General features: G+C 43.7%; 1 protein-coding gene across 1 annotated transcript in view; it reads right to left on the bottom strand.

The window, feature by feature from the left end:
- The window catches only part of DCAF7 (DDB1 and CUL4 associated factor 7), a 44,768-nt gene that overhangs the window by 9,028 nt on the left and 23,244 nt on the right, over positions 1-12,496 (bottom strand). Inside the window, exons 2-6 of the mRNA XM_019548467.1 lie at positions 10,659-10,817; positions 10,053-10,164; positions 6,767-6,885; positions 4,191-4,400; positions 1,275-1,392 (exon numbers count right to left, since the gene is read on the bottom strand). Coding sequence (XP_019404012.1) covers positions 1,275-1,392; positions 4,191-4,400; positions 6,767-6,885; positions 10,053-10,164; positions 10,659-10,817 — 718 coding nt within the window. The remainder of the gene's footprint in view (positions 1-1,274; positions 1,393-4,190; positions 4,401-6,766; positions 6,886-10,052; positions 10,165-10,658; positions 10,818-12,496) is intronic.

The raw sequence follows: 12,496 nt of genomic DNA on the forward strand, positions 1-12,496 counted from the left end.
TGTGTTACACATTATCTTACAAACTCATTACCACATTTACCATGGCAGCCAAAGGAAAGCGTGGAAGACTTAATTAAACATTAGGTTAGGTGAAACACTAAACGTAATGGAGGGAACAATCTTGCGTTGACTAAGTGGATAGTTCAGATGTGACTTAGCTGATCTTTCTGATCTCTCAGATCATTTTACATTTTCTGTCCCATGAGACTAGGTTATGGACTTGGGTACAGTTACTAGCAACTTCATTAGGAGTACCCTCACACAACACCAAACCTGAGATACAGCCTAAGGCAGTGAAGCTCAACCTTTTAGAAGTAGGTTGGGTGCTGGCAACCAGGCTGCACCATGGACCACCGCTCCTTTGGTGGAGAGGTCGGGGGAGAAGGCCAGAAAAAGGGAGAGTTTGGCAATGACCTTCTTCTCTTATATCAGAGGGACTAGAGGGGGAGAGAAAGTGATATTCTCTCTAGTAAACACTGCCTGCCTAGGGAAAAGGGAAGGGAGAGAACAGGGAGGGCTGAGGGGGATCAGTGACACTGTGCAGGGCAGGGCAGGGGGATGCACTGGGCTAAGCTGCTTGCTGATGATCTCCCATATTACAGGCTGCATGACATCACTTTTGAAGACAGATTTGGCCTGTGGGCCAAAGGGTGAGCACCACTGGTCTGAAGGATTTTAACAAAGTACTGAACCTTTTTACCTTGTATGCAAATGGCATACTGTATCTTCCGAAAAACAGCCTCTCAAGATGTTCAGCATGCAGCAGTGCTTAATTTTTCCCAAATTAAGAATGCAGACATGATACACCATTAGCAAAGTCTTTAATCGCAAGGAGAAGATGACCTTTTAAAATCATCTGTGTAGCTGTTACGCTTTAAAAAGCATTCTCTACCAAACTGCTCCAGCACTCCCAAATTCAGAGAGAAGCCAACTCGTTTATGGTTTAGACAATTTAGAAGCAATATTTCATTCTCAGAATGAGAACCCAGTGCCCAAACTGCTTATGAAGTAGTTTCAGAGCCTTTCCCACAATTTTAGAAAGTGTATGTAATTTGGGGGGTTGGGGGAACAGGACAGCATGGGGGAAGCACCTGCAAACACGTGGAAATGTTAGGGGTCCTGATTTTTTTTCCTTCTTCCTTAAAATCCTGGAGATATTAATCCTAATGGAAAGGATAGTAAGACTCTGCAAGAGGGTCACACATTTAAACAGCTCCAGTGTAGAGACGGATCAGAGACAGAGGAACAAAGAACAAATCTCTCCCCATACTTACCTGCCGTACAGATATGGCAGGAAGAGTGAGGTGCCCAAGCAATTCCATTCACACATGCTCTGTGGTTGTTTAGCCTGGCAACAGGAGTGCAGGGAACTCTGACATCAAGAATCACCACCTTCAGAAACAAAAAGTTCTTCTTCAGGAAAGAAGCGAACACTTTCAGACATTTTGGCAAACAGCTGTAAATACAGCCCTGCCTCCAAAGACATGCATGAATGAAAAGAAACACTTTTAAAAGCATATGCTTGTCCTGGTCTCCTGCAGAGTCAGAACTTACATTATATGGAGACCTTGTAAAATAGGGAACAGAGTAAATTACAAAGTTACCATTTCAGAGGGATACAGCTGGTGTCAAAGCATGAGATAAAACTACAGTGCTTTTTTCTGTTACTAGACTCGGATGAACTAAAACCTACTTTAAGTCTCCATATAAAATGCTATCAGCTGCGAGGCTTAAGAACTACAAAGGGACTTTTCAGATCTTCAGGCCTGTAGCATCCCAAAACCTATACTCCTCTACATCTAGGGGGTTGGATTAGACAAACTCCTGAGGTCCTTTACAACCCTAATTTTCTATAACCATATTAAAATCAATGGAACAATCCACAGCCCTCATCAATATTGCTGCGTATTACATATGCACATAATAGTCAGACACATTAAATCAAATTTGCCTTAACAAAAGAGCAAGTGAGTACAGTAAATGAGAACAGTGATTTTTTTTCTCTCAGCTGGTTTAATGTTAGAACATTGAAAAGTTCCATAGAACAAAAAAAATCTTGCCAAATGTTTCAGCAAGAAGCTCAACTACGAAAAAAAGTCTTGTCTACAGTCCTATCTCTGTGCAACAGGGTACTTGGTGCTCCTGTTATTTTAAGAGAAGAGGCTGCTCAGAAAGCACCCTTCAGGTGTGGCAGGAGCCTATTAAGGAATTAGCCGACAGGAAGGGGACTGGGCTTGAGGCATATAAGTCTAGGGCCTGAGCTAGTCAGGAGCCAGAGAGAGAGAAAGGGGATCTTGGCAGTAGCCCTGTAACAGGGATCCTAATATAGCATCTAAGCTGGGGTAAGCTGTGGAGGTTTGGGGAAGGGACTAAGGGGAGGTAAGAAGGTCCCAGCTGGCCCAGAAAAAGAGGGGCCAGAAGGAAAATGGGGTCTGAGGCTCAGAGGTCTGTAGCCCAGGAGGGGCGGTTGATAGCAGGGCCTGGGAGCTTGAAGGTCTCACTGGCCCAGAAGCAGGGGCTAGGGAGGGGCCAAAGTTCAAGGACCACTGCAGAAACTGTTGGGGTCACGGGCTTGGAGATCTCATTTGACTTAGGAGTGGGGCCGGAAGCTAGGGCAGGGGTGGGAAAAAATACAGCACGTGGGCCGGATCCGGCCTGTGAAGGGACTTTTTCTGAAGATCCCTCAGTCCCTCCTGGCTCAGGCATCATCCACCCTGTGGTGCATCATGCTATCCCTTGGCCATGCAGTGGGACTGGGGCAGCTCTGCAGCTGGACTGCCTTTCTAAGCTGCCTAGGTGGCTCCTTCTGACTGCCACTGCCGCTGTGGGTCCAGCCCTATGGTGCTGACAGAGACCCACACACACAGCCCCAACCCCAGCCTACCCTGTGCCTGCTCTGGATTCAGCCCGGTGGAGCAGACCAGCTCCGCACCAGCCAGATCCCTGTGTACAGCCCTGACCCACACCTGCTCTAGGCTCACTCACCCAAGCTGAGCAGTGGTAGCAGCAATGGCAGCCAGGCAGAAGCTGGTGCTTGGCGCTGGAGAAAAGCAGCTCTTCTCCCTCACTGCTGCATGACCCTTCTTGCTGCCCAGAGCCCATGCCCAAGCTGCCCTGTGGCTCCTCTGCAGTGCCATCGCTACCCTGCTGGGCGGCTTGGAGGCAGCACTGATGGTGGCAGAGAGAAGCCTCACTGCAGCCTGGGCACAAGCTCCAGGCACCTGAAGCAAGAAGGGCTCAGCAGCAGGGAGGGGATGCTTTTCCCCTACACTAAGCAGCAGCTTCTGCCCAGCTGCTGCCGCTGCTCAGTGTGGGTGGGTGGTCCAGAGCAGGTATGGGGCTGCTGGTGGTGGTGTCAAGGAGTCACAAAGCACATAGCCTCAGGGCTCTTGGGAGGAGGGGTGAAAGAGAGGTGCTGACTAGCCTGTGGCAGTTCCCCAGAACTGCCTATGTGGCCTGTGGAGCCCAAATAATTGCCCACTCCTGGTCTAGGGAGACTGAAAAGGTCTGGAAGATCAGGGACTACAGCTGAAGACTGAGGGGGCAAAGGAGCCTGTAGCTTACAGAGGAGGAAAGCCTGGGGCCAGTAGGCCTAGAGGGCCCAAACCCAGAAAGAGGGTACTGTGTGAGCACGGTCAGAGGCCTGAAATCTGGAGCACCAAAAGCAGTGGTTGCCAGCAGGGCTAAGAGAGCCCAAAAATCTCACCTGGTCCAGAACTGGGGCCAGGGTCTAGGAAGACCACAGCCAGAGACTGAGGGGATCAAGGAGCCCAGGAAGGATACGTGTTAGCACGTTAGCTGCAAGGCATGGTAGTGGGCACTGAGTAGGATGAAGTCAATGTAATTAGCCCTTAAGGCAATGACTATGGGTACCTGTGGTCATAGGAGTAAGACCAGGCTTGGGAAGCCCTGGAGCAGCATCCCTTTCCAGAGAAGTTAACAACATCAAGGCATGGCAGGTAAATAAGTAAAAGGGAGAGTGCCCAAAGGGAGCCAGGTTAGCAAGGGCTGAGTGGCCACTGCGGGCACACTGCAACCACCCCTGGGACAAGCCTTTACTACACTCAGACACCCAATCTTAAGCATTTATATATCTTAAGCTTCAAAGAACTAAGCCTGATAATCAAGCGCTGACTGAATAATCTGAAAAAGAAAAATACCAAAGTCAACGAATAGAATCAGTGATTTACCTCCATGCCATCCATGGCCATTGTAGCAAGGTAATTAGGATCCTGCTTGTTCCAGCAAAGACGTAACAAAGGATGGTGCTGCGGGTCCTCATAGATAATGGTGCTATGTTCCAGATGACGGAGGTCAAACATCCGCACGGAACCATCAGCACCAACTGAAGCAAACATATCTCTCCCCCCACCTGCACGGCTAAATGCAATGTCATACACCTGCACAATAAAAGAGGAGGAAACGATTTCATTGTTTTAAGACAAGTTTTGCTTTTCATTTCTCCACTATCAAAGAATGACCCATTAATTTTCCTTTAATCCATAACAGTAAGAGTATTACTCACGCCAATTCAAGAACATTACATCAAAGTAGCACGTGCTCTGCTCTGTAGGTAGTATGAGATGGGAATGCTAGTCACACAGATGCAGAGGCTTTTTCAGCCTTTTACTGAAATATAACCAGGCCCTTTCCACTCTAATATATCACCATTACATAAATATAACCCTTGCAGCTGAATGATGTATTTTAATAGTTGCCTCCATAAAGACAAGACTTTGGGTTAAGATCCAACATAGTCTCAGTTTACTACATGATGTGCCCTATATCTGGAAAATGGACCGAGAGAGCTTTTCCATCTCATGTATCATTATTAAATATTTATTATGTCAAACATTTGATTCTACCAGGGAATTTGCTGTGAATAATAAGAAATACCACAGATACCACAATATGGTAAGTATTTAGTACAGAAGTGCTCGCTGACTTGAGATTTAGTGAGATGTAAATCTAGCCTGTTCCCTAGATCAAAATATATTCCTGGGGAGAACAACTTTGATGTACATACATTTTAAAATATCTCCCAACATTCAAGACTTTGAATGACATTATGACACCTCTGTATTTGGAGCAATTCATGGAGAAAACGAAGGAAAAGTATCACCTCAAAAAGTAAATTTACTGGAAAGCAAGACAGCACACAATTGGACAAAGGGGAATAAGAAGTTTTGTTGAGGAGAGCCTGGGAATATGTGCATATGACGAACTTTTTTGTTTGTGGATGCATACGTAAACAAACAACTTAAACACACTTCAGAGTATGACTCAAGAGATCAGTCATGGTTCTTGGTACTGTGTACCAATGGCTGGCATAGAAGCCAATATCACATACTTAGTTGTTCAAGAGAACTCTTTCAGCTGAATTATCTACAAGTTGTAAACAGGTAACTGGCTATAAACAGGAAATTGGTTATTTAACTTTCTCTGAAAGTCAGGCTCTTAAGTCTCTTCATATGTAGATGAGATACCGTACTCAGATTTTTACATTCAACTTGAAGTAGGGGAATTGAAACAAGTACAATGAAACATATGTAGCTGAAACTTATATGAACAGGCTGTTAACTAATGACCTCCTTTCTCCCCCCTCTCCATTATCAGCCCATAATTACAGAGAGGTTGGTAAAAAGAATGATTAGCATAATAATTCTAAACTTTTTTCATTTTTAAAACGGAGCAATTATTTGTTTCCAAATTGTTATATTTTTTACTATCTACCTTACCTAAATCTCCTTGTGTTCTAAGCTTCAACACTACAAGAGCTCTCAGAACTGTAGATTTATACAAACATACCCAATCCTCACACAGGACAGTTAGATACAGTATTTTTCAGGAAACATATACTTATTAATCTTAATCTTTATAGAGATGAATTGGAGCAGGCAGGGATCAAAACTGAAAAAGCCAATTTAATTATCCGAAAGCTTCCTGTCTATTTATTAGTCTTAATCTGAATGACTACAGAAGTCCTGCTGTTTCAGAAAATAAAGAGAGGCTGGTGGGAACACAGGCTTCAAGACTAAACTGTCAAAGATGCCAGTAATGCTCCCTGGAAAGTTAGGGGAAGTCCCAAGAAATTAAGAAAACTTTCCCCCTACTACATCAGAATGGTGCCTGTATACAACTCCATTCCCTTATGCAAAGAGCTAGCATGCAAACATTTGGAAGAAACCAAAGATATTATATAGCAAGCCCTTAACTTTAAAAACCTCTTCTAATGGACAGGGATTTTACATACCTTAACTGCATGAGAAAGGATTTCAGGATCAGGCTAAGTATAAAAAAGGAAAAGGAAGAAAGACTGCACTACAGGATTGTTTGTTTTCATAACTGTATTTTTAAGGTTTCTAGTCTTAGGTTTCTTAGCATTAATCTTGAGAGGAAAAATTAGAGGATGGTAAAAATTAAAACATACATACTTAAACTTTTACTGCCTAAAATTATTGATGCACTTTCAGTTTAACTACAGTTTAAAGTTTTGTCTGCACGTATTGTACAAGTCTAAACAGAATAAAACCAGTATATTATGAGGTGCCACTATACAAGATGACTAGCAGCAGATGCACAGAACTGAGGCCATCAATAAGATAAATATCTTAATTTTAGACCAATATGTCATGTGGAATGCAAGCATGTTTTCAGAAGAATCTCAGAACCTAAAAAAAAATCCCAAGGAAAATGCTGTCCTCTCTGTCACTAACAGATGTAACAAAGGCAATAACAGGAATAAGAAAAGGAAGAACAGCATCACCTCTTTGTCATGTGCAATAAGTTGGGTCTTGACATGGCCAGACACTAGATTTACTCTTCCCAAAACCTGCCCTGTTTCCAGACCCCAGATAGTACAGGTGGTGTCGATACTAGAGGTACCTAAAACAAAACAAAACAAGTTACCGTCGGTATTAATTTGTACATTACCATAACCTAGAAGACCAATCCTCAAGTGATTAGATAATGTACTTGAGAGCTACTGATGAAAGTGTCATGATCAGGGATCTGGGTTTTCTGTCTCCTGTTTTTCTGTGGAGTAAACTGCGGATTGTACCTTTTACTGGAGGCAAACAAGGATTTCTCTTTTTACCAAAGAAAACCATGGATTTTGCAATTTCGCAGTGAGCTCCCTGCTGGCTGGCAGAGATCCAGCCTGCAGGGAGCTGGGAGGGAGCAGGAGGAAGGCAATGAGAGAGGGGACACCACATGTATGTATATGCACAAGGCCCAAGGCAATTTGCAGAGCACCTCCAGCAGGTAAGTGGGGGAGGGGAGGGGGAAGGAAGAGGGGGATTGAGGCCCTTGTAGGAATGGAGGGAGGGAGCAAGTTGGACAGGGCTGGGGCTGCTTCCCAGCCTGGTGGGGCTTGGGGCCACAATGCAAGCCTGCACGGCCCCAGTGGGGAGCAGGATGGGGCTGCAGGTGGCTCATCGAGGGGAGGGGGAGTACCAGCTCCTTACTGTTGTGTGCACTTCTGAGGGCAGGGGGACCCATGTCCCCCAGATCTGTATGTGAGGCAGGTGCAGGCTGCAGGCTCTGGCTCCTGCCCTGCTTCCCTCCCCTGGCACCTCTGCAGCCCAGCGGGCATGACATGGTGCAGCAGGGAACAGCAGGGCTGCATGGGGATCGCCTCACTGCTGTGAGCTCTGTTCTGCCCTGGAGACATGCCTCCTGTGCATGCCACTGGTTTGAGGAGTGTAGCTCCATGCCACTGCCCTCACTGCAGCCCCGTGTGCAGGAGGTGTGTCGCCAGGGCAGTGTGGAGTGAGCAGCAGCAGGCAGCTTCTATGCATGTCTCCAATGTTCCCTGCTGTGTTGGGTCGCATCCACTGGGTTGTGGAGGCCCTGGGGGAGGGAAGCAGGGTGGGAGTGAACAGCAGGGCTGCGCAGAGATGCTGCTTGCTGCTGTGAGCTCTGCACTGCACTGGCAATGCGCCTGCTGTGCACAGGGCTGCAGTGAGACCAGTGGCACAGGGCTGTACCCCTCAAAGCAGCAGCATGTGGAGAAAGCACATCACCAGGGCAGCACAGAGCTTGTAGGAGTGAGAGGCATGAGCAAGGCCAGTAGAGGAGGGGAGGGAATCCTTTAATTCTAATCATGGATTTTGGGTTTTTTATTAGAATTTGTAATTTTTTAACCTGAGAAATTGCAATTTTTTATCATGGAAAACCAGGATCCCTGGTCATGATCAATGGTTCAGCTGAAGGATATAAATACATGCAGGCAAGATCCACCCTGTAGCCCATGATATATTTAAGTGGCCCAGGTGACAAGTTGTTCAGAAATGTCTAAATCTAGTTTACAGCCCATACAGGTGCTCAAACAGCCTTCCAAACCTGAAGAAAATATAAATTAGTGTCATGTCTGTTTAAGCCTCAAGATAGCCTGAGACAATAACTCCAAGGGATAAATTCCATTGCCCCATATTAAAAATAGACAAGTGTCAGCTCAGAAAACCAAATGACAACACTGCAATACCAATGTTGGATGATCATTATAGTAGGCAATGGGATGACAGAAGAGCAGTTTTCAAGGAGTGAGGTTTGCTGTAGAGGAAATGGAGGCATAAGCTAATTCACTACATACAGAATTTTATTGCCCCTTTTGAGTCTTGTGCATCAGTGGCAGTCTTCATTACAGATGAAGTAGAATCCACCATCATGCAGGCATACCTTAGCCCATGGGTTATAATTAAGTACTAAAAATCTAGCCCACTTCTCCAATTAAATAATCCTGTTTGAACTCATGCTGCTGCTGCAGAATTTGAATGAAACATGGTAAATGGCAACAGTATTGTCAGGACGTGCATCCAGAAAAGTGGGTTTTCTGGACAATTTTCTAACACCCTAAATAGAGCGTGATCTGATTTAGCATGTTTATTTGACTTATATGTAATAAACAAAATACTAAAAAACTACCCCCAGGTTAATTTTATGTCCCAATAGCCACAAGTATGTGAACCAAAATATTTGATTAGGAAAAAAAATAAATACAGCACACTTCATGTGGTTTAAATGTTATATTCAAACAAATTCAAAGCTTAATGTGGAAAGAAGTAAACTTTTCTTAGATGATGTTGTTCCATCACTTCATTGTATTAGCTTTCTGTATATGGCTTGTACTCTTTCAGGCCAGTTTTTACACGTTATTAAAAGTTTCTTCATTCTTGTTGTGTTGTTAGCATACTCCTGCCCGCAATATTTACATCTACTAACTTTCTTCCTTGCTTCAGTGGCTTGAGTTTTACTATAATGAAGCCCCCATACTAGTTTTTTGCTGATTAGGTATTATTATGACTACTTCAAACTAAAATCAGGAAAAAACCAACAGATCTTATGCAAACACTTCCAACTTCCGCAACTCAAGAAAAGAAATGAGACACTGCTCTGTGTGTTTGCTGAACTGGAAGTGAAACAAAAATTAATCACAGTTTTAGTTTTGCTTTCACTTGCAGTCTGAGATTAAATAAGAAATTTTAGCTTTGGTTTTGATTTGACCCGCACAGCCAATAAGGGAATTCATTACTTGATTTTTGGTTTGGATTATTATGTGAATGTATTTATCCTCCTGTTTACACATCAGTACAACATATATGTACTCTCTCACACACTTCCTAGGGATAATCACCTGAAAAACATTAATTACAACTTTAAAACTGCCACGCTTGCCTAATACTGTATTGGCATGCATTCATTGTTACTAATGAATTTTATGAAACATCAAATTTTTAGAAATAGAAAATTTCCCACAGAAAAATAAAGCACTGGAAAATTTCCCAACCCACATCTCTAGGTACAGCACAAGCAACAGCAAGGGAAGCCTCCTGCACACCAACTTATGTACCCAAACCTTTCCTAAAGAGACATTTCTAAAAATGAAACTCTTTTTTAAAGGCACCTTGATCCTTTTGCACTTAAAACAGCAATGGTTTCCTTGATTTAGGAACTTGGCCAAATAATTGCCACACGGTATGAAGTTCCAGCCACTGCTTAGGTGGGCTGGATTCAAAATGTGACTTTTAAAAATGTAAAATACACAACCTTACCTAGTAGGTACGGGTCCACCTCATTCCAATCAAAAGACGTTAGTGGGGCACAGAAATCAGAGTTCTTGTTATTATTCAGCAAACACTCCAGCCGGGTTTCTGTTTCACCCACCTTCAGAAAAGAAACAACATAACTGCCTTACTGAAAAGTTTGGCTCCAAAATCTAAGGGCATTAGGCTTTCAAAATTCCAAGCAGTAACTTTATGTGGCATTTTCTATATGACTTTAAGGTTGAAGGTGTAAAACTGAGAAATTTACATGCCTTTTAATACGGCTCTGCTACAACTCATTTACTGGGCCTCGGCATCCCATTATATATAATAAGCCATCTTTCCAATGTTCTTGTTCCTGTAACATTTAATGTACCAGGGACAGCTAGAATATTATTTGTAGGGGAGGGGATGGAATTATTCTGAGAAACCAGGCAACAGAAACAAATTACTCAACACCTTGCACTGATTTTATGGCCTTCTCCTCAATTTGTAAAAAGTGTAGAGTACAAAGCTGAATATGATCCATTCCAAAAGCAATGGAACTGGGAGATGTGGTGATAAACATACAATGCAGTTAATGTTACATGTCCTTCTAGAGGGAAATGTACTTACTCGCCATACACGTAGGTAGTCGCCACTGGTTGCTAGCAGGTCTGGATATACTCCCTTGGTATCTGGGATCCACATGAGCTTGGTGGTAGGATATGGGTGGTCAAAGGTGTTCCTACAAATAAACTCTGAGCTTTCCTCATCCAAACCAACAAGCTGGACCTGTAATAAGTAACAATCAAATAAGAACTCAATTTTCTGCCTGTGAAAAAAACTATAATCACAACAATCCAACCAAACTGTATTTCAAATTTACACCTGATCTCTGCAAGGTTAATTAAAATAGATTGTCATGTCAATGTGATTGGATACACATGCAGATGTATTCCAAGGTAGGCTGTGACAACCAATCAAACCAAATTGCTTTTAAGTCCCAGCTTGTCATAACCCACAATCTGTGGGATGTGATTTCAAGAGGACCAAAACACTACACTAAAAACAGGAGACATTTTTCATGTTGCCAGATCAGGTCTGTGCCACACAAACATTATTTCAAACAAATCACTGGTTGGCATAATACTGACAGTTTAACAATCCAGTGGAGCAGGACAAGTTGTGGCTAAATAATCATGATTCAATTCCATGTTGTTCTTGGTTTAAATCAGAATCAACTGATATAATACATCCTAGGTCTAGGGAAATGACCAAATATCAGTCACAACTGCATTTGAAATAAAATTCTGTAACAGATGAATCTAAGTCACATGTTGAAAAATAAAATAAGACAACTCAGAAAACATGCAAGCTAATTAACTTGCAGCAAAATAATGCAGATGCAAAGCGAGAGAAAAAACCTACTGAAACAGATTTAGGGTGACAGCAGACAGCAATTTAGATAGGAATGTGCTTTGTAACACAGCATTATAGAATGCCAATATAGTACAAAGTTGTACAGACATGTTGAATGCAATGAGTAGCAGTTACCAAAAAGCTCCAACATGACCAAATCTAAAATAATGCACTCATTTCTAGGCATGTTATTAGAAAACTGACATGTGAGGAAAAAGTGTTCAGATGACAAAAAAGGAATAACTTCTCCAGAATATGACATGTTTATCGCTGGAGCACTGAAACAGAACTGCAGTCTAATTGAATTGACTGCCATATACAGAGCACATAAAAAAAAGAACAGCAGTCCCTGCCACGAATAGCAAAAACTTGAGCCTGCTTTGAAAAAAGGGCCAGGTACTCACAGACCTTAGTGAGATCTGAGAGCATGCCATTAGCTACTATACAGAATTATTTGCAGCCAAGACTGCCTGCCCACAAGAAGTTGCACAAGAGCCTCCCTAAACTCATCTAGTGCAGACAAGTTTGACCAGGAGCTATCCTTGGCAGAGCTGACCACTGCCACTGGGGGCCTCACCTAGGGGGAAGCACCAAGGGGAAAGGCCAAGGCCTCAATGGATTATCCAGTTAATTCCATGAGAACTTCTGGTCCCGCCTCAGCCTAGACCTCCTGCACATCTTCCAGGAGAGCCTTGAAGATGGGATTCTACTTGTCAGTTGCTGAAGAGCAGTTTCCATGCTGCTGCTAATGCAAGGGGAACTTAGTGACATTAGGAACTCGTGACCAGCAGGGGTGCACCAACGGAGAATTTTTGGGCTGATACTGATAGCTGATTTTTAATGATCCAATTCCGATATGCAGCCAGGCAGCATGGAGAGCAGCGTCTGGCTGGTAAGCCTGTTGTGGCGGAAGGGGTGTGGGAGGAAGTGGGGCTGGGGCAGGTGCTGCACAGCTGGGGCAGAGCGCAGGATAGCCATGAGTGGCTCGTCTGGGAGACATGGGGGGGTGGCTCCTGCCGCTGCACACAATCTGGAAGGACACGCGGGGGGGG

This window comes from Crocodylus porosus, unplaced genomic scaffold (genome assembly GCF_001723895.1).
Source record: "Crocodylus porosus isolate Cpor-Errol unplaced genomic scaffold, CroPor_comp1, whole genome shotgun sequence".
In the NCBI taxonomy this organism is placed as follows: Eukaryota; Metazoa; Chordata; order Crocodylia; family Crocodylidae; genus Crocodylus; species Crocodylus porosus.